The sequence below is a fragment of the Rhinolophus sinicus genome, chromosome 3 (assembly GCF_057876585.1).
Source record: "Rhinolophus sinicus isolate RSI-liver-muscle chromosome 3, RSI-T2T, whole genome shotgun sequence".
Lineage (NCBI taxonomy): Eukaryota > Metazoa > Chordata > Mammalia > Chiroptera > Rhinolophidae > Rhinolophus > Rhinolophus sinicus.
Window position 1 is genome coordinate 24,703,219 of NC_142503.1, and position 23,701 is coordinate 24,726,919.

The following is a 23,701-nucleotide window of genomic DNA, read 5'->3' on the forward strand; positions in this document are numbered from 1 at the left end:
GACCATTCCTGGTTCATGTATTTACTGTGCTATACTTTTTATCATTATTTTAGAGTGTAGGCTTTCTACTTATTAAAAAACAGTTTACTGTTAAAACAGTATGCCGTGTTATGCTGGCAGCAGCCTCAGACATCTCGTGTTTACCGCGACTCTTGATTGCATCATTTTCTCTTGTGCTTGATTTAATCTCGTTTTATAAATTTAGTGTAGCCTAAGTGTGCAGTGTTTATAAAGCCTGCAGTTGTGTGCAATCATGCCCTTGGCCTTCACATTCACTCACCGCTCACTCACTGACACCCAGAGCAACTTCCAGTCCTGTAAGCTCCATTCATGGTAAGTGCCCTATACAGGTGAACCATTTATTATCTTTTATACCATATTTTTACTGTCCTGTTTCTATGTTTAGATAACACAGATACTTACCATGTGTTACAATTGCCTACAGTGTTCATTCAGTACAGCAATAGGCTACACCATACCGCCCAGGTGTGTAGTAGGCTGTACCATCTAGGTTTGTATGTTCACCCTGGTGGTAGCACCACGACGAAATCTCCTAGCAATGCAGTTCTCAGAACGTATGTTAAGTGGTACTTGACTCTGGACGTGACTGAAGTGGGAGAGGACAGGATCAGAATGCCTGGACCTTTTAGTGGGTGACTTCTCCATGAATATACTTCAATTATGGAAATTAGAATCTTTAGAAGGAATTTCAGGAAAAAATATTTTCAAATGCTTTATTAATATTTGAATAGTACATGTAATTAGTTATTCTGATATCCAACAGCTCTAAAATATTGCCCTTGTTTTTGGTTTATATACCACATATCAGTGAAATCACATGGTTCTCTGCTTTTTCTGTCTGACTTATTTCGCTCAGCATTACACTCTCAAGATCCAAAAACAACAAAAGAACAAGACAAACAAATGAGAAACAGAAATTCATAGACACAGACAATAGTTTAGTGGTTACCAGAGGGTAAGGGGGGTGGGGGGTGGGAGATGAGGGTAAGGGAGATCAAATATATGGTGATGGAAGGAGAACTGACTCTGCGTGGTGAACACACAATGAGGTTTATAGATGATGTAATACAGAATTGTACACCTGAAATCTATGTAATTTTACTAACAATTGTCACCCCAATAAATTTTAAAAAAATAAATAAATTAAAAAAAAATAAAAGAAAAAAAATATTGCCCTGTATTTTGAGATGAAATATTAGTCATAACTTTTTAATGGTAAATATTGTTTCCTAAGCAGTAAAATATTTTAAACTGTGAATCTAGGTATATTTTTGTTTGTTTTTTAAGCAATTTTAACTGATGGTTTTAACTGTAAACATTAACTCTAAGAAGTGCAGTGATTTGAAGTACATTGTGTTTCTTTCCACTACCTGAATACTTCCAGAGTTTTTTATCTAATAGAAACTGCCTCACACTAGTTTCTGTCCTTTTAATGTATCCCCATCATTTTGGGGGTACTTTCTTATACTCTGGGACAACAAAAGGTTCCAGACTCATCTTGTACTTGTCCTGCCATGATGTTGCCCTTTTCTCCGGTTCTTCCATGGCTGCCTTTAATAGGGAATTCTATTTATAAATCAAGATCTGGGCATTAGATATGTGTATTGCTGCTGAGATGTCATTGCTTCTAGATGATTTCAGAAGACAGAGCTGGGTGGGGAGATAAACCAACCAATTAAGAAAAAAAAACATGTAAAAAGTCATGAGTTAGTGCACACTGATGTATCAAACTCTAATTCAACCTCCGAGCTTTAGCTATTCCTGTTTGTATTTGACTTCTCCAACAGTGAGAAACGGGGCTTGCAACAGCATCCTTATATTTGCTCATTTGTTCAATGCTACGGTACCTAGAAAGGAGTTTCAGAACAGTGGTTCTTGTTGTAGACAGATTTCTACCCCATGACTGTGGATGGGAACCGTGAGAGTGATGAGCTACCTCTGTGATTAGGTTACATTATATGACTTGGCCTTAGAAAAGGATGCTTATCCTCAGTGGATCCGACCTGGTCAGGTGAGCCCTTAAAAGAGACTGGGCTCTTCCTGGCAAAAGAGATTCGAAGTGTGGGAGGGATTTGACTGGAAGGAAATTCTCTGTTGCTGGCTTTGACGATGGAAGCAGAACTAGAGTGATGAAGTTGGGAAAATACCTAAGGAGATATCCAAGCAAAGTGTTTTGCTGCCGATAATAAAATATGAGCGAAGAAAGATAAATTGAAAGAGTCTTGATAAAAGGGAACCAGGACTAGATGACTTAGTTAATTTTGAGCCTATACAGATGGCAAAGAATGTTGAAATGAAGAAATTACTTCTGAAATTGTGGTACAGAGGAAAAACCAAGGGTGTGGCTGTATAATCTTTAGCTAAAACCTTAGAAAGATAAAGTCAGAGTATGTAGTTACACCGAAGACTCTTCCAAGAAACTCAGCCTCATAGGTCTTCTCAACCAAACCAGCTTCTAAGTAGGATATTAATCCTTATCTATTTCAACAGGAGCTACAGATAAAGAAGGGGTTGTTTTGCAGAAATTTGGGGGCATGTCTTTTGTCTAATTCAGATTCAACATGAGAAAGAGTCTCATGTGCTGGCTTTGAAGATGGAGGAATCCATGTGGCGAGGGAGGCTTCTCGGTGCTGAGAGCAGCCCTCAGCAGAAAGATAACAAGGAAGGCGTCTCAGTCCTACACCCATGGGGAACGTGGGTTCTGCCACAACCTAAGCGAGCTTGGAATCGGATTCTTCCCCTGAGCCTCCAGAAAGGAATGCAACCCTACCGACCTCCCAATTCATCTGTGAGACCTGAACAGAGAATCTAGCCACATTGTGATAGGACTTCTGACCTATAAAACTGTTAGCTAATAAATTGGAGGTGTTTTAAGCCCCAACGTTTGTGGTAGTTTGTTACACAGCAATAGAAAACTAATATAGTTCTGCAAAAACAAACAAACAAAAAATAAAAACTCACACTAAGTAAAAATGCTAGTCCCTGAGAAGATGGTGGTGATTGTGATTAAGCCTAAGAGCAGGAGTTAGCTTTGAGTGGAAGGCGGGAATGTATGTACACTGGGAATGGAGGGCTAAGGATGGGCTCATGTGCAGATGCGTTTATAGGGGGTGGGCCTTAGACAGGAAGTTGAAGGCGTCACCATCTACTGGCAGGGTCGTTTCCTAGTTTTGTGTTCCCAGATGTTGGGATGAGGCCATCAGTAGGTTAGTAAAAACTTAAAATAACAATTGATAGTTGTCAGAGAAAAATTACTAGAAGAATAGTGGGAGCATTAAGGGTTATGGAATGTCAATTCGTAGGGACGACCATTCTGCATATTCCTATGATACCCTTGCGTGTTTGAATGGAATACAGTGACGGGGAGGAGGGAGTTATTCCAGAATAAAAATTGTTCATTGTAGGTACAGCAGAAAGACACTCAGGTTTATATTGAGAGAGCAGTTGAAGTTTAGGGTATTGAAAATGAAAGGGTGATAGGAGGTTGTGTGACTAATACGGGGACTATCTAGAGCCTAGAACATACCAAATGATAAATATTTGTTAAACCAATAAATACTGGAAGTTCATGATTTCAGAAGAGGAACCATGTGTGGTAATTGCAGAATTAGCCATAGCTGGGGTTGCTGAAATATTAGGTCATTGGTGATGAGTAGATAAAAAAAGAATGAACTTATCGCTTTGATGTGTTCAAATGGATTTTAAAATTGCTCAGGAATTAGAAAGACTTGGACTTCAGAGTCCTTGATTCACAGAAGGAAATGACTAAGAGTGTGATGGATTGCAACAGGGGTTGGTGAACTAGGCCTGTGGGCGAAATCCAACCTGCGCCCTGTTTATATAAGTAAGATTTTATTGTAACACAGCGATGCCCATTTATTTACTATTGTCTATGGCTGCTTTTGTGCTATACTGGTAGAGCTGAGTAGTGAAGCAGAGACCTGTGGCCGGCAAAGCCTAAAATACTTACTGTCTGGACCTTGAGAGAAAAAGTTTGCCAGCTCCGCAATTAAATCTCTGAACATTTTCTCCAGTAAAGAGTACTCACATAAAATTGTGCTGACAATTTCAAGAAGTTTGGTGATTTTTGAAAGCCTGTGAATGGACTCTGGTTAAGAAGAACTTTTGGATCAAAGCTCATAGTAGATTCCCTGTTGCATTTCATCTCTTCATAGGAGTTGCATCTGTTAGCTCATCATTCCTGAAACTCGGGACTGCAAATGGCACTGCAGCAGAGCAGCTGTTTTGCAGCTTTTGTCATAGGGGCAGCCACAGGAGTGTGGACAGATCAAGCGTGTGTGCGTGTGTGCGTGTGTGTACACGTGTGTGTGTGTGAGTGTGTGTGTGTGTAGAGGAAGCCAACATTGGTCGTGCATCAGTAATACTCTTTTTTTGCAAAGTATAGCATATTATGAGAAACAAATAGATGCTTAATTCTTTCTTCTAGGCTGTTTCCAGTTAAGCCTGTTAAATCAAGGAAGGGATTTTTTTTCTCCCTCAGAAGTAAGTGCCTTTGTTTAGATAAAGGAGAAAGAGGGAAAAAGTAGTTTATTTGATGAAAAAGTGTTTTAGTCACTGACTGTTCTTTAGTAGGTGTCACTTTAAAGTTTTTTCCACTAGTTAGCCATGGTACTGGTTCTGTTTTGGTCCATTTAAGAATCCTTAGTTGAACTTCATTTCTGTTATGACTAATCTTGGTCGCTGTTTTCATACAGGCTGCTTATCGTTCCCGTTGCCTTTGTCATGCTTCTGTCTTTATAAACAAGAAACAACACTCACAGTTTTTCAGATTTTTTTCAGTTTAACTTACTGTTTGTGCTCATGTCCTGGGTACTCAATAGCTAAGAAGACCACAGGTTCTTTTACCTTAATGTTCTTTGTAGCAGGGATCATTTTCTTTTGGCCTCTTAAAAATAGCCTTTATATTCCAAGATGCTATTTCAACTCTAATCAGATATCAGTAAGAGACCTCTTTTCTGGGGCCTGCCTTCAAGGGCCTGCATAGGTAAGGTTAGTTGCTGGCTTGCTGGTAGGACAAAGTACAGGAAGTGAGGCTCTACGGGCTGAATTCGGCTGCTCCCATCTGTAGAATTTCTGAGTCTGGAAGTGGGAGAAGCAAATGGTAAACTAGGACCTGCCTGGGAGGTACGCAGACTGACTAGCATTAGATTAAGGGACCAGGTAGAGATGTCAGCGGAGGTGAAGCTGAGTCAAGCAGAGGAGGAGAATGAGGGTGTGTGGAGTACAAGATGGACAAAGCCAAGGCAGTTTAGGTTTAAGTCCCTAAACGCTGGGCAAGTCTTGGGTTAGTGAAGTGTTCCTTTCATTGCAAATCAAGAGCTGTTTTCCGGGCCCACAGGCAGATATTTATGGGGTGAAATTAGACTGGATACCTCTTTACTGCTTAGCATTAGAGTTTGTTTGTTTTTTCCTTAAATAACCATGGACTGACACATTTTTGTTTTGGAAAGAGATTAAGGGACCCCTGACAATCCTATGGGTTTTAATCTATCAGCAAGTCAGTTTATTATCTTTCAGCACCTTAGCTGCGCGGAATTGAGAGGAACCTAAGTCACTTCTCTGGTCATGGCACTGGCTCATCATACCATCCTTTTCTGATGGTCAGTTCTCAGTTCTGAGAATACTGTAACTTTCAGCAGCATTTGACACAGTTGTTAACACTCTTCCTTGAGACACCTTCTTTATTTGAGTTCATTTCCCTTGAAACTGTGGTTTTACATGCGTATGCACATTAATAATTGTTATGTATTTTTGGTTAATTGACCCTTTATCATTGTGTCATGTCCCTCCTCAACTGCTTTGTGTGATATTAATATATCCTCTCCAGCTTTTAAAAAATTACTATTTGCTTGTTGTATCTCTTTTTAAAATTCATTTATTTAACATTTATTGAGTTTCTACTATATGCAAGACATGAGTCTAGGCACTGAGAACTCAGCATTAAAAAAAAAAAAAGGCAAAGCCCTCATGGGGTTTGTATTCCAGAGAGAAGACAGGCAAATATGTGAAAAAAAAAAAAGGGAAAACAAAAATTACATATATATATATATATATATATATATATATATATATATATATATATATATATATATATATATATATGTAACAAAATCAGAGGGTAGTAAGTGCTATGAAGAAAAGGGAAGCCAGTTAAGGGGATGGAGAGTGACTACGGGCTGCTTTTAGATGGAGTACGCAGGGAAGCTTCTCTGAGGAAAGACTTTCGGAGACCTGAAAGAAGGATCCATGAGGGAGCCAGCCAGATAGCCATGGATATTTGAGAAAGAACCAGCAGACAGGAATAGCAAGTGTAAAGTCCTGGGACTAGGTGCTTGTTTTATCTTTTTCATTCCTTTATTTTTAACCGATCTATATCATTATGCTTCAGGTGGGATTTTCGAAAGAAACATATTGTTGGGCCTTGTTTCTTTAATGCGTAATGCAATCATTGTCTTTTAATTGGTGTGTTTAATTCACTTAAGTTTAATGTAATTATCGATATGGTTGGATTTAGTTCTACCGTTTTATTCTTTTCTGTTTGTCTCTCTGTTCTCTGTTGCTTGCTTCTCCTCTCCTGTCTCTTTTAAATTATTTGTGTGGTTTTGTAATTCTATTTTTATATACCTGTTGGATTTTTATTCGATCTGAGTAGTTATTTAAAAGTGGGGGCTCTAGAGAACAAATTTTACACAATCTATTTAGAATTAATATTTTACCATTTCAAGTAAAAAATGGAAATTGTACAACCACATAGGGCCCTTCGCCCACTCCTGATGTAGTTGTCTTGTCTATTACATCTATATACTTTGAAAAATCCCATCAGGCAATGATATAATTTTTGTTTGAAACAAAAGTTAAAGGTGAAAAATAGTGTTTTATTTACCCTTTCTTTTGTTGCTTCATTGCTTATATTCCATGTTTCTCTTTGTTATTTCCCTTTCACTTAAGAACTTCTTTTAGCATTTCTTTTTAATTTTACTGCAATAGAATTCATATACCATAAAATTCACCCATTTAACTTGTATATTCAGTGACTTTTAGTATGTACAGTGTTCTTTAGTATATTCATGGTGTATGCAGCCATCACCACAATCAATTTTAGAACATTTTTGTCACCCCTGGAGAAATACCTGGAGATAACAAAAAAATCAGAGGTTGTCAGGAGTTAGGGAAGGATGAATAGGCCGAACACTGAGGATTTTTAAGACAATGAAATGAGTGTGTATATATACTGGTGGATACACGTCACAAATTTGTTCAAAGCCATAGAATGTACGACACCAAGAGTGAACCCTCATGTAAACTGTGGACTTTGGATGATAATAGTGTGTTGGGTAGATTCATCAGTTGTAACAAATGTAACCCCTCTGGCGGGGGACACTGATGGTGGGGGAGGCTGTGGATATATTGGAGCAGGGCTACATGGGAAATCTGTCTTCCTTTCATTATTGCTGTGAACCTAAAACTGCTCTACAAAATCAGTTATATTAAGAACAAACTCCCTGTCCCTTCTCCATCATCCCCAACCCTTCAAACCCCCTAAGCCCTATGCAACCACCAATCAATTTCTATCTCTGTAGATTTGCGTATTCTGGATATTTTGTATAACTGGAGTCATACAACATGTAGACCTTTCTAACTGGCTTCTTTCACTTAGTGTAATGTTTTCAAAATTCATCCGGGCTGTAGAATATATCGATAATTTCATTTCTTTTCATTGCAACATAATATCCCTTGTATGGCTATGCCACATTCATCTGTTCTTCAGTTGATGGATATTTGTGTTGTTTCCACTTTTTTACTACTATGAATAATGCTACTATGACATTCATGTACAGTTTTTGTGTGAGCATATGTTTTCACTTCTCTTGGTTGTATACCTAGAAGTAGAATTTCTGGGTCTCACGGTAACTCTATGTTTAGCCTTTTGAGGGACTTCCAGACTGTTTTCCAAAGTGGCTGTACCATTTAAAATACCAGTAGTGTATAAAGGTTCCAATTTCTCTACACCCTCCTTAACACTTGTTATTTTCCTTTTTTTTTTTTTTTTTTTCTATTTTGACCTTCGTAGTTGGTGTGAAGTGGTATCTTAGTGTGGTTTTAATTTGTGTTTCCCTGATGGCTAATCACGTTGCATATCTTTTTGTGTACATGTTAGTCATTTGTACATGTCCTTTGGAGAAATGTCTATTCAAATCCTTGCTCATTTTTAAATTGGGTTGTTTGTCTTTTTATTATTGCATTCTAGTAGTTGTTTGTATAGTCTGGATACTAATCCTTCACCAGATAAATGATTTTCAAATATTTTCTCCCACTCTGTGGATTGTATTTTCACTTTATTGATGGTGTCCTTTGAAACATGAAGGTTTTAACTTTTGATGAAGTCTAGTCTATTTTTTCTTTTGTTTTTGTGTCTTTGATGTTATTGCATAACCCAAAGTCATGAAGAATTCCACCTATGCTTTCTTTTAAGAGTTTTATAGTTTTAGCTCTTAATTTAGGTCTATGACCCATTTCGAGTTAATTTTTGTGTATGGTATGAGGTAGGTGTTCCACTTTATTCTTTAGCATTTGGATATCGAGTTGTCCTGGCGTCATTTGTCGAAAAGAGTATTCTTTCCCCTATTGAATTGTTTTTTTCTGTTCTGTAAAAAAGGAATGGACTAGAAATGTTTATTTCTGGATTCTCGATTCTCTTCCATTGAACTATATGTATATCCTCATGCTAGCACCACACCGTATAGCTTTGTGGGTAGTTTTGAAATTGGGAGGTGTGAATCCTCCAACTTTGTTCTTTCTTTTCATGATTCTTCTTGAAATAATAAATATTTCTTGAAATAATAATTTTTGAAATTCTTTGTTATTCTTTGAATTTCCATGTGAATTATATGATCAGTTTTTCAATTTCTGTAGCCTTTCTTTTAAAACAGGTCTACTGATTTATTTTAGAATGTCTTTATTTCATCTTCATTCCTAAAATATATTTCTGTACATTTAACTTGGCAGAATTTTTCTTTCAGTACTTTAAAAATGTTGTTCTACTGTCTTCTGGTTTTTATTATTTCTGATGAGTGATCTATAGGAATTCAAACATTTGTTTTTCTATGTGTAATGTGTTGTTTTTTATGTTTGCTTTTAGGAGTTTTTCTTTATCTTTGACTTTCAATAGTTTAGTTATTATGTGTCTAGGTGTAGGTTAAAATTTTTTTTTAATTTCTTTTTTTTGTTTGTTTTTTGTTTTTGGTTCATCCTGTTTGGCATTCACTGAGGTTCTTTGATCTGTACATTTATATCTGGGAGATTTTTAGCCATTATTTATTCAAGTACTTTTCTACACCTCTCTTCTCCTCCTGAGTCTTATATAAGATGAATACTAAATCTTTTGATATTATTTCATAGGTCTGTGTGATTTTCCTCATTTTTTTCTTCCTATTGTTTAGATTGAATTATTTCTATTTTTCTGTCTTCAAGTTCACTGACTCTTTCCTCTGACACAGCCATTCTGCTATTGGGCCCCTCCAGTGAAATTTTCATTTCCATTATTGTATTTTTCAATGTGACCAAATTTCTGTTTTTTAAAATAGTTTGTTTTTCTTTGCTGAGAATTCTGTCCTTGCGTGTTTCAAAAGTGTTTGCTTTCCCTTTTTGTATCATGCTTAGAAACACCAATTTAAAGCCTTTTCTGGTTATTCCAACATTTGGGTTGTCTTGTGGTTGGCATCTTTTGTCTTATTTCTTGAGAGCTGGTTAGGTTTTCCTGGTTCTTTGTATGTTTAATTTTGGATTGTATCCTTGATATTTTGAGTATTGTGTTATGAGATTCTACATCCTATTCAAAACCTCTGGTGAATGCTTGTTTCTCTCTCTCTCTCTCTCTCTCTCTCTCTCTCTCTCTCTCTCTCTCTCTCTCAGTTGTCAGTTGCAGGCTGCCCTGGAGCCTAAGTCAAGAAATACAGAAGTCAAAAACATCCCCAGGAAGTTCATCACCTCACTGCTCCTTAAGACCTCGGTTCTATACCCTTTTTGCTTGCTGTTGTCTACTATTCAGTGTCTTATGGTAGTTCCTTTATTTTGTTCAGAATTTTTTGTTGTAATCAGATGGAGAAATAGGGTGGAGTGTGCATATTCTATGTTGAGTGAAACTGGAACATCTTGTAATACATATTTTGATTCACTCAAATTCTCTGATTAAAATTATGAGCTAGGATTTCAGTACCTATTCTTAGCTGCATGCAACAGAAGCTGACTCTACTTGATTTCTGTGTAATGAGAATGCTGGAAGGGCTGGTGAACCACACTTGATGTGAAATGCAGGAACAGTGCCCCAAACCATGCTACAAACCTGGTTAGCTGATAAAATTGTGATGGTCATTACCAGTCATTGGTTGTCATAACTAATACCACTGCTACTTAAGAGCAAGTACTTAATCTTGCAGGAGATGCAGTACTGCTGCCCTTAAGGAGAGTGCTATGGTCTGAATGTTTGTGTCTCCCCCAAATTCATATGTTGACATTTAACCCTGAGGTGATGTTATTAAGATGTGACTATGTACAGAAAGCAGGAGCCAGAAAGTGTAAGTTGTTGTAGACCGTGGAAAGAGTTTAGAAAGCCAGCAGAGGACAATGAGTTCAAGTGGCATTTTTAGAAGTATATTTTTAATGGACTCTGTTAATTGCTGTGTGTAGCAGATGAGGCAAGAGTATAAGCAGAGAGACTAGTAACAGACCTGTTACATAATAACTCATGTAGGGGTCTGAGATAATGTTGGCTCAAATAAGAGTGGTAATGGCGAAAAGAAGAAAAGTGGATAGATTTGAGATGTATTATTGGATCCAACTGACAGGACTAGCTTGCGGACTGAATCTGGGTGGGTAGAGAGGGGCTTTTGGGGTTATAGTTATGGAGTATTTAAGGATGGCTTCCAAGTTTATAGCTTTAACAACTAGAAAAGACAGTGATCACAAATGAGGTGGGCAGTGAGAATTAAGATTTCTCTATTGGAACTATTATGTTTGAAATATCTATGACATGCAAATGGAAATGTCAAGTTGATAGCTGAATATACAAGTCTTGTGCTCAGGAGAGGAAAATGGAATCTCAACTTTCTATCTAGTCCCTCCAGGGGTTATTTCAGTCCATGCCTCCCGACTGCAGGAAGAGGTTCCGCATCCGTATTCCCCATGTGTGCCCTGTAAACATGAGCAACATGTCAGGAGTTGCCCACATACGACTTGAGGCATCGTGGGGGACTTGGACTAGAGATGGGTCCCCAGACCCATGTGTGGGTACCCGAATTCCAATGTATTCTTTCTGTAGAGCTATAGTGATTTTCCTTCTAAGTCATTTAAATATGCACATTTTACTCCTTGTAGCATAGCTTTATTTTGGGCCCTTTCAGAATAAAAGACTTTGACATTATTACACTAAAAAGTATGAGGGTCTTTTCTGCCCCGTCTGAACCTGTCTTATTGTATGGGACCACGCTAGCTGCCTTTGCTACCCAGGAGGGAAGTGGTGTGTGTGTGTGTGTGTGTGTGTGTGTGTGTTTGATAGGTGCTCTGTGGTTGATGTGATGTATGTCTGTTCTTATACCAACATCACATTGTTTTAATTACAATGTTTTTATATTATGCTCTTAGTAAGACTAATCTTCCTGAATTATTTTAAAGATGTTTTTCTTTTGTTGACACATTTTTTTAAAAAATTTATTTTATTAAATTTATTGGGGTGACAATTGTTAGTAAAATTACATAGATTTCAGGTGTACAATTCTGTATTACATCATCTATAAATCCCATTGTGTGTTCATCACCGAGTCAGTTCTCCTTCCATCACCATATATTCGATCCCCCTTACCCTCATCTCCCACCCCCACCCCCCACCCCCCTTACCCTCTGGCAACCACCAAACCATTGTCTGTGTCTATGAGTTTCTGTTTCTCATTTGTTTGTCTTGTTCTTTTGTTGCTTTTGGTTTATTTACCACATATCAGTGAAATCACATGGTTCTTTGCTTTTTCTGTCTGACTTATTTTGCTCAGCATTACACTCTCAAGATCCATCCATGTTGTTGACACATTTTTAAGAAGCATGGATTTTTTTTCCTCCTAACCTCTTGCTTTTGCCTTGATTATTCGTAAATACTTTCTATTCTTAATTTGTTTCCATTGAGAATAGTCTTTAAAGAGGGCCTATCTCTCTGTCTTTCCTAAAGAGAGGCTGTCATTTCCCCCTCTTCTTCCTTCCTTATCAAGCACCTGTTCTACGTAAGCACGGTGCTAATTCCTGGGCAGCAGGGGTGGGGTGGGAGCCTGTTACCCAGTGAATTAAAATGCAAATAAACGAAGTGAAATAAAGCATATAATGAAATAAAATTGGGATAAAATAATATCAGTTTGTAATTAAAATAGTGTGCTTTTGAGAGGACTAAAAAGTTTTACTTCTAAGACTATGTCAGTTTCTGGTCAGTTTTTTTTTTTTTTTTTTTTTTTACCTCTGTTAACTATCTTTTTATTTTTTTAAGGGTCACACAGCAATGCTTCATACTGGCTCATGGCATCCCAAAATAAAGGGAGAATTTATGACTTGCTCAAATGATGCGTGAGTATTGTTGATAATTCATGTAATGATTCATATGTTTTAATATTTTCTTATTTTTCAGTTATAGTTGACATGCAATATTATATTAATTTCAGATGTACAACATAGCGATCAGACATTTATATAACTTGCAAAGTGATCACCCTGTTTTCTTTGATGTTTGTATTGTAACAGCCGTGCCAGTAAAGTAGGAGATAGAGTGTTAGGAATCCCGATGTTTATATATTCTTCTTCTTAACTTTATTTTGACTTCAGCTGGTTGTATAAGGTTTATTTAAATAAATATAGAAACTGTGCAAATGAGAGTTGGTATAAATTCCAGTGGGGATTTTTAGGGAGCAGAGTGGATCAGATTGAGGCTGTTAAGTGGATTTAGATGACTGAAATTGACTAATTACTTGTTACTTTTTATAGTAAAGACTGATTTCCATCTGAATCTAATAACTAATAGAATATGTTTATTGTTTTTATTGCTAATATATTTATATAATAGAAGTATATTGTTCATACGACTGTTTTTAGAAATGATAACTGAAAAAATTGATTCATGGTTACTAAGATTCTTTTCCATTATATCTGTTGGCCTAGGACTCCAGAATATTACAGATACAATGTGGGCAGCTTTTTCCTGTATTGTCGTATTGTATGATTCATTTTTATTATTAAGAATAGTTCACCAGAATGTGCTATTTGTAACATTTAATGAAATTTAGAAGTCTTTCCCAGTAAAAGTTCCAAGTAAAATAGGAATAGGAAGAGATTACTGAAACCTGATAAAAAACTATTTACTAAAATTCAAAGTAAATATTATATTTTGTGTTGGAGTACTGAAGCCACTTGCATTTAAATATGAAACAAGACAGGGATTCCCATCACTATATAGAGAGTTCATGTAGTATAGATTTAAAGACTTTATACAGTGCAGTAAGATAAGAAGATAATTAAATTGATATTAATTTTGGAAGAGAAAAAAGCTAATAAAGCACAGAGGATCAGGCTATCTATTCTGGTTAAAACTTAAGCTGAATAAAGCAATTGGGGAAAAAAAATCTCTTGTTCTCAGAACTACTTAAGGACCAGTTTGAATGGTGGGCTTTCATAGTTGCTAACAATAACTTTTATGAGCTCTACAGAAGCTTTACCCAAGTTGGTTTCCAGGATATGTAAATTGGTAGTTTGAAGAAAGTCATTCCATGGTCTAATAAAGTAGAGAAACTTTGAATGTTATATTCCCAGGTCAGTGCCCACAATAAACATTTAAATGGCTTTGAATGGGATATAAAGAAACTTATTTAACTTTGTTAATCCTCTAAACAACAGTAACGTTCTAAAGCATGACATCATTTTACTGGGTATACAATGTAGTTTATCCCATTCCTTGAAAGAGCAATTCTTTAGTTCCTTGCCCAAATCACTGACTTAGTCTGTTGTACCTTTGAAAATGTGTTCCAGTTTCTTTTTACACTGTACAAATTGGGCTTTCTTTGTCCATAGTTCTTTTATTATTTTTTTTCATTTTTGAGTTACAGTTGACATACAGTATTATATTAGTTTCAGGTGTACAACATAGTGATTAGACATTTGTACACCTTACAAAGTGGTCACCCCCATAAATCTAGAATCCATCCGTCTTTGTCCACAGTTCTGAGTGAGGATCAGTGGCCTTTAACCACAGGCCCCCTTTGCACTCTTTGCCACCTTTTGGAGAAATCTGCCACTAATAGATTCAGGTCATTTGATTGACCTTTCTTGGCTTTTGACTCTGAGGGTAACAATTAGAAATGTGCTAAGCTTTGGGAAGTCAGTCCAGCTACCTAATTCAATCAGCAAATACAATGTTCTCCATGTGTGTCAGGTACATGGGGGGATCTAATGCTGCCGTCATGGGGCTTACATTCCAGGGGACGTAAGTGCTGGGAGACAGACAAGGTGCAGATACACTGATACAGTCATAGAGTTTTATGTAGTAATAAGTGTTAAGAATAAAGAAAAATAAAAGGCTAGAGAAAGAATAGAAGGCTGTGATTGTCAGCAGACGGGGAGCTCTGACCAGGCCAATACCAGCCATTCATGTGAGCAGCACATAGTAATATGAACTGATTTATAATAAGTTGAGATGCAGTAGGAGTGAAGAATCGACAGCTTTGTGAAAAACTATTCCATTGGAGTCCAAGGAGGCACACGTTACCTTGTTCTCGCCTCATGTGTGCCGAGTTAAATCATGGCTGTTTCTTCTGAGTGCGGAGTTGCTAGTGCCTTAACTTTTTTATTTTTATGGGTTTCTCTATGAAACACAAACCTGGGATCAGACTAATTTAGGAATGAAAGGGAAAAAGGAAGAGGGCAATACTCTAGTCTTTGGCCAAGTTTACCAGACAAAATATAGATAATAGAACAGAGATTACTATATTATGCTTGGAAGTAAACGTTAATGAAGACAGATAGTAATGAAGATAAAAATGCTTATTTATCCAGTGGCAGTCCATTCTGCTTGTGAATTTATGGTCTGATATGGAGCCATTTTATAATGTGAATTGTAGTAGTGTACAGAGCGAGAGTACAAATGATACTAGTGTGATCTAAGTCCTGAATTTGTGCTAAACAAGTTCCAGCTCAGCACAGAGCTCTGTCTGAGGTACTGGTGAGTGAATCAGATTCTTCTGTTACATACCTTGAGGGTTTTTCATTGCTTACTTAGGAATTTGTGTCTCAGAGGAATTTGTTCAGATCTGTTGCCATTGCTTCTGCCTCTACATGCAGTTAACCAATGAAGAAAAAGCAAGAAAATAATGAAATGCACAAATATTTCACAGTGAGTTACTGCAGAAAAATAGAATTAGATAAGAATAACAAACTGGGGAAATGGCAAAACTTCACAAAATAATGTCTCCTTCAACAGTCGGGTGAGAAAGGAAGTATGGACGAATAGGTAGATGGTGGCAGCCCATGGTAGTAATAATAATAATAATAATAATAATAATAAAAGGTTGGCACAGAGAAAGAGAATCTAGACGGGAGTAAAAGAGGAGGAATGGGTGGCTGTCACAAAATAGCCACAGGACCCATCTGTAAGCACTTGTGAAAAATGACTCGCCAAGTATTGAAGGAGTCTTTGAGGGCTAGAATCCTACAATAGCTGACAGAATTAAGAGACAGAGACTTTTTCAAAAATCAAGGTGAGACCAATTTTCACACCAGGCTGCAGTGATCTGGGGGCTGCCCATGCAATAATAGAAATATCCATTGGCAATGTGGCCGGTAGGTATAGGGAGCAGGGAGGAAGGGTCACTAACACTACTTGCTTGGGAGAAGCAGGGAAAGCGTTACACAGGAGTTTGAAATATATGTATTGGTATAAATTCCTCTTGTGGAAAAGTGGAGATGTGATGAGAGAGGAGATGGACTTACAGAAGGATACAGGAAAATCTTAATTTGGGCCCTCAACGATATTACAGTCTGTGCAAAATACATAGTGAACCGTGATTAGATGATTTTACCTTTAAGTAAAAGACATAATTTCATATTAGGTTTTATCTTATGCACTATGAAATGAATATTTGTAGACATTACAATTTAGTCAGTTTGTTTTCTTTTGAGTAACTGTATGTCATGAAATGTCAATATCATAAAAGAAATAAAGGTGAGGGCTGGTTCTAAATGAAAGGATTTGTGGTGAGCGTTATACACACCATATAATTTGTGAACTCTGATCTTATTTCCTCTGAAGAGAAGGAAGGGAAGGCAGGGAAGAAAGGAAGGAATAACCAAAAAATAGCAATAAAGATAATTTTAGGGACAGTTGGGGAAATTTGAAAATTAGGTGATATGACAGATTGCAAAAATGGCCAAAATTTTTCATGTCTCCTTGTATCCATGCACTTTGCAATGTGACTTTGCAGCTATTCCCATTAAGAGCTGGAGTCTATTTCTCTGCCCATGAATCTGGGCTGGCCAACAGAAGGTGGCAAGAATGGTAGTGTGCCATTTCTGAGCAGAGGCTTCTTATGCGTTCTTGCATGTTTCCACTCTCTTGCCAACAATTATGACATCACTGTCTCATCAAGCTCTGACTACCCTGCTGGAGAATGAAAGATTTGGTGGAGGAAGTTTGTATTGTCCCAACCGAGGCCATCTTAGATCGGCTTATACTCAGCCACCTCCTAAACTTGTGAGAGACCCCAACCTGGATCAGCAGAACTGACCACAGACGCATGAGTTAACTCAGCTAGGGCAGAGCCACCCAGCTGACTGCTAGAGTAAAATGCAGTAATATATGCCTGTTGTTTTAAGCAATTAAATTTGGGGTACGTTTTGTTACACATCAGTTGTTAACTGATACAGATGGAATTACTGAATCATGTTATGAAGCAACATGATTATATAGAAGAATATCTTTGTTTTTAGAAGATACCAGCTGATGAGTTTAGGTGTGAGGTATCATGAGATATGCAACTTGCATTTAAATGGTATAGAAAATAAAGTGTGTATATTTATGTGCATATGGAGAGAGAGAAATTGAGAATGTATATGTGACAAAATGTTAGGATATATAGTGTTCATTGGAAAGGGTAAATGGGTGTTTATTATTCTTTTAACTTTCTTGAAAAGCTTTGAAGCTTTTTTAAAAATAAAAGGTTGGGAAGATCTTCTTAATTTTGGTTTATTTGGATGTCATCACCTTCACCCCTACCTTCCTTTTCTCTGAAAGTTGAGTATAAGATGGTATAAAAAGGGTCATGAAGATTATAGTTATATTCCACTCATTCAAGTTTTTTCTTATACATTTTTTCAGTATAGTTTAAGTTTCTGCATATCAGTGCTGGTTTAGATAGTGAGATCTAGTGGTCAGGGATTATCTGCGTACATTATATGTAGCAGGATTTCCTGTGTTCCCAGGAATGCTGGTACCTGTAAGTGCGTCCATGAAGAAAGCGTTGCTTAGTCCTCCACTTGGAGAGTCACAATGCCTAAGACTAAGTTCATTAAACATCCTGAGAAATGCTTTAACAGAAGAAACCAGCATTACCCAGACATATTGACACAATTCCCTCCCTTTCCATACAGCCAGGTAACATCTATTACACTCTGGGTATAGTGTTCCCAGGAATACTCTTTGGGAATGAAGATTGCCACTAGGAAATACTGCTGACAGTGGGATTCAGTAAATTGTAAATATTTTTTATGTGGTTGCATCGTAAAGATGAGTTATGCAATTAAATATTTGGTAAATTTTGTCATGGCATTATAGAAAGAAAGTACAGTTTACAGACCTAGAGTAACTTGGGTATTCCGCCACTAGTCATGGCTTTGAGCTACTCATTTAACCCTGAGACTCAGATTACTATAAAATGGGATAATCTTTGATTTATAAGGTTGTAATCTGGATTAAATGTGTAAAGCCTTGTGCATAGTTAGCATTCATGCATAGGACTAGCCTTGGATTCATTTGAATTGGATTAAAGGCTCTAGATACCGTGGTTCCCCAAAAATAAGACCTAGGCGGGCCATCAGCTCTAATGCATCTTTTGGAGCAAAAATTAATATAAGACCCGGTATTGTCTTGTGTTGTCTTATCTTGTCTTGTCTTGTCTTGTCTTGTCTTATCTTAATTACATTACATTACATTATACTCGGTCTTATGTTATATTGTATAAGATCCGGTCTTATAGTAAAATAAGACCGGGTATTATTTTAATCTTTGCTCCAAAAGATGCATTAGAGCTGATGGTCCGGGTAGGTCTTCTTTTTGGGGAAACAGTAATTTTCAGTCTAGTTTTTCTTAGAGTTTTTCTCACATCTGATGAGCATCTCCTATTTGAGAGCATGTTTGAGGCATATTGGATCTCACGGGCTTTTGCTGGAAGGCAGCTAGAAAGATTTCACTTGCTTTTTATAATCAATAACATCTGTAAATATAATTATAAAATTCTCCAAGGAATGATGCGGTTCACATAAATGGATCCCTAAAAATTAAATTTGTATAAGTCAAAGTTTATTTCTTCCCTATTTTAAGTATTTTTTGGGAAACTTAAAAAAATTACGTTCTTTTCCTATATTAATCATAAGTATTTTGAATGTAATTTAACATCATAATTTATAACTTATTATATTGTGGTATAATATGCTTTAGAAAGTCTTGGCATATGTAGGCATATTTACATCCTTTTGAGTTCTTGACTAGTGTTTTTACTTTATTATTATTATTATTATTTTTTCTGTTCATTGTTACTTGCTACTATTGGTGTGACAACTTATACAAGTACCTCAGTTTTTCTCCTCAGTTTTGTGCTTCTAAATAAGCTGTGGACTGGGGCTGGGTAGGGTCTCAGGCTTTTTATAATTGGTATAGAAGAAGAAAGAATGAGTAGTTATTGTAGTATAGTGTATGAATTTTTTTTTAAGCACATTAATTTTTGCCATCTTCTTTGGCTGCTAGGAGATTTTTTTCTTCCTTACTTTCTGGTTCTGGGCAGAGTTTTGTACTGTCCATGCTGCCAAATAAGTAAGGTGGTGTTTGTATTCCTAATGGCTGTTTTTTGGTGATGCCTTCATAGAAACAGAAAATAGATCATGCTTCTGCAATCTTTTATCACTTTAATTTAATTTTTTGTATCACTTTTATCTAATTTAATTTTTTGATTCTTTCATCCAATTCTAATTATCCTTTAATATCCTCTCATAATTTTGCAGTTTAAAGCCACAAGGATGCTTTTAAAACTGTTTTGGTGATTACCAGCATTTAAAAAATTAATAACTTTGATTTTATTTTTGTTGTGCGGGTAATTAAAATACGTCTATCCATTTCACAAGCCTTCTATTTGTTAACAGAAATTTCACAGAAAACAGATAGCTTTGTTGAAAAATTAATTAGGATTTAACAGTAGAGCCTAAATCCTAAAAATATTGCCATTCGAACTTGTTGGTTATAGTAAAATATGCTTACAATAAAAGGCAAAGTTTTCTCAGACACTTTTCAAAGCTTTTTTCCTTCATGAGTTGCAGGAGTAATGAGAATCTATTCTCAAATTACTGCTGTAGTTGAGGTATGCATATTTTGGTGTTAGTGTAATTTAGCTTCTATTGACAAACTGCTTTTTGGAGTCTTGAATGGAGTCGAGATATAGGTCTTTCAATTTTATCATAAATTCATTTGGTTCATCTGAGTTCCTTCCTCTCAAAATAGTTTGCTTTTACTCTGCTCTGTTTTATTTTTATTATATTGAGAAACACACAGTAGGTAAAAAGTCTAAGATTAATATTAATAATAATAATAGTAATAATAATTATAACCCATTGCAGAGCTACCAGGACAGATTATTTGAAAAGTCAGGTTTAGAATTTATGATTAGGGCTTATGGTTGTGGTTGCCCATTCTAAATATCACCATTCAAATTAATGTGTGATCATCATAATTTTAAGTCTCTGCCTTTATTTCAACCATTCAAAGCCTTAGTGTCTGTATTATAATATTTGATTAAATATAGAAAGAATTTTTGTTAATTTTTATGTGGGTTAATTTGTTACATTGAAGGCTGAGGTTGGATGTTTTTGTGTTTTGTTTGTCATCTCTTCTATTTTAAATGGAAAATGTCAGTGTTCTCAGTTTCTATCATAAAAGATACTATTATGAAACTCAAAATCCTGCAAACATATTACTTTAATTGGAAAATGAAATTGACAGTTTTTGCGAACCACAGATTATTTGGAAGTTTAGAGTTAGTTTTCCCTTAGGAATGGTGAGAAGACAAAATAAGGCTTTATTTAATCAGTTATTTAGAAGTGGTTTGAAAATAACACATCAAAAACAGTCTAGAGATTTATTGTATTTTGGTTTTGTGGTGACTTAAAGTAATTGGTGACTTAATGTCATCTAAAGTAGTCAAAGTACACAGGAGGAGGATTTTCATGCCTGGCTTTAGAGATGAATCGTATATTACTATATTCACTGTTGACATGATGTGGTCCACTAATAAACCTATTATATAATGTCTTGAAAAATTATAGCATGATTTTTCAGTGTTATTAATGAAACAGATGCAGAAGTATTACTGTCATTTATATTCTGTAACTAAAACTAAATGAATAAAATCATATTGGGGGAGTTGAATTTCCTGAACAGGCAAGAGTTATTTATAATTAACCATTTTAATTTTTTGTGCATTTTAATTTTCAAATTCCTATTATGCTTGAATAGCCTTTGTTTGATTTTATAATTTTCCTGGTACTTTCAACTTACTTAGATTTTTTTTTATAATATGTTTACAGTATGAAACTTTGCCTCATATCTTTAGCAAGCGTAAGAAAATTTAATGTCACATTTACCTTGACGTAAGTTTTATGTAATTTTTATACAAAATGTTTCATGTGTACTAGATTGCCATATATAACAAGGGTAAGATGTGCACACCTTGAAAAACATTAGAGGAAAGTGTGATAAAGTCCAAGTTGGTTTTGTTTTACTTCATTTGCACACTTTTACAGTTGTTAATCAGTATTATATTTTAGCTATAGAAACATCAGTGCTGAGCAGTCATGCCTGTGTCTGGATTGGAAACTACAGAGCAGGCTCTTTTGTGTTTTCTTTGTTTATCTTGAAATCCATATAAAAAAACATCGTTAATATCATCGTACGTCTCTTAAGTGTTACAGCAATTCAATTTTTAAAATATTTATTTGTTCCTTTATATATTTATTTTTTTTTAAGAAGGACGTGGACATCTCCAAATGTTGAAGGGCAGGGAATGCTTGTTACTGGCATCTTTAATTTACTGAGGATTTGATAGAGGGCAGTCTGAATATCGTCTGGGGACTTCTAGGCCAGGCAAGGTAGTATCATCAGGACACCAGTCCACTCCATGTGTGACTGAGTCCGTACGTATGACTAGTCCACCAGCCCTCTTGTGGTGTGTGGTGGCCCTGGCCATGTATGGAGTAATCACATGTGAAGAATATTGTTCCTATGAAAATTGATGAATTGAACTTAGTTGCAGACATGGGAATAAAAGGTGTCTCCATATTGTGGATTTTGCAGTTCTTGAAACTTGTAATTAAAATCAAAATGTTTCTTTGTTTTTACTCTGTTTTTCCGAAAGGCTTGAATACAATAAGTTTTCTTTTTTAAATCATCCGTTCTATTTCTTTTTTAATGTTCTATGACTACATGGGAAATTTCTATGTATACTACGTATTTCTGAGTCCCTTCTTTTATGCTGTATAAGCCTGTTGAATCCATTCCCAACTTTGAAAAAAATTGTCACCTCATCTTTTCAGTTTCATGTTGACAGTGTGGATGAAGTTAGGATGGCAAGTTAACAGGCACTTTGAAAGGAAGTGTGAATAATGAGTTGCCCTTTTCCATTGCCTCTTTCTAGATCTTGTAAGTTTACATGACTTTATAAAACTATTTCTGTCTTATAAACTATCCTTTCCTGCGATAATACTTCTAAAATTTGCCTTGATGAAAATGTTAGCGTTTGTTACTGCTTTTAAAAATGTGCCCCAAGTGAACATAGTTTACTTTTTTTGATAACACTTTTCTGATCTTACAATGGTAATAAAATAGAGACTATAAAATAGAAAGATCTGATAAATTATTAATTACAGTCTTCCCTTTGACACATATTTCCTTAATGGGCTGGGTTCTATTGATTAAAATAAAACGAATGATAGTTTTGGAAAGCTGTCCTAACCTGTCAGCATACAGCCAGCATAGACTTGTTTAACTATACTTCATACCATCACTTAAGTCTTGCAATATCAGTCAAATGCTGTGTGTTCATGGAGGAAATTCTTCACAGTGACTTTTTTTCCAACAAAAATTTGGTTACGTAGCTTTACCTCTATATAGAATAATTGAAGAGGTAAGGCAGCTTCTGGTTTATACCACATAACTATGTTGTAGTCAGCATTCTTTACCTTACCTAGGCAGTTTTACTTATATGTCCCCAGTAGGCCAAAGATTGTAATTCTTTTTCATAACCCATCACATAATTTTTCCACAGCAACATATATCCTTTGCAAATACACCACTTTTAACATTCTCACTTCCATCTGTTCTTCGAAAACCACTTTGTCTCTGTCAACCAGCAAATATTGATTGATGGCCTACTATGTGTGCAGCCTCAGCTAAGCACTGGATAAATTAAGCAGTCTTGCTCTTGTAGAATTTATAGTATAGCGAGGAAATAGACATTTGAAAACCTTATGAATAGTTAAGTAAATAATTATGAGTGTGTAAAGTGCTATGAAGGAGCAATATGTGAGGAAGACCTAGCATAGACTGGAGAGTCAGTAAAAACTTCTGAGAATGTGATGCTTAAGCTGAGATGTGAAAGACGAATGGTAATTGGTAGAAAGAGACAGGAGGATGTCATCCCAGGCAGAGCAAACTTCCCATTAAAATGCCTGTTATAGGAACTGAGAAAAATCCAGTGTCACTACACAGAGGAAGATGGAGAGCAGCAAGAGATGACAAATTTGCTGAAGCAGGTGGGACCCTAATCACGCAGGGCCTTATAGACCATGTGGAACACATTTGGATTTTAGTCCAAGGACATGTGCAAGAGATTAAAGGATTTTAAGCAGGTGAATGACACAATCATAGTTGCATTAAAAAAAATCACTCTATCATCTCTATGGAGAATAGATTGGATGGGCGAAGGTGGGGGCAGTTGTCATCATATCATAAGAATTTTATAATGAATGGCTTTCATACTGTTAGGTCAGTAGTTCTTTTTTCTGCCTGTAGAGTTTTCACATGTGAAACACACTCCCATCAATAACACTGCTCATCATTTGTAGTGAATCTAATCTCTCTGTTCATATGCTACCATCTCTGAGGTGAGAATCACTGAGCTAGTCCAGCTCTTATCTCATGTCACTGATATGAAAATTGATGCTGAGAGAGGTGATTTATCCAAAGTCACATAGATAATTAGCCAGGGGCAGAGCAAGCACTTCAATCGAGAAAATCTTTCAGAGCCCCTTTTACATAATTTCTCTTAGATTTAGGAAAGTAACATCATCCGAATGTACGAGGTATGACAGTTAAGTTCGCAAA

General features: G+C 36.1%; 1 protein-coding gene across 1 annotated transcript in view; it reads left to right on the plus strand.

The window, feature by feature from the left end:
• The window catches only part of WDR70 (WD repeat domain 70), a 238,384-nt gene that overhangs the window by 78,506 nt on the left and 136,177 nt on the right, over positions 1–23,701 (plus strand). The window contains exon 10 of the mRNA XM_074328991.2: positions 12,566–12,642. Coding sequence (XP_074185092.1) covers positions 12,566–12,642 — 77 coding nt within the window. The remainder of the gene's footprint in view (positions 1–12,565; positions 12,643–23,701) is intronic.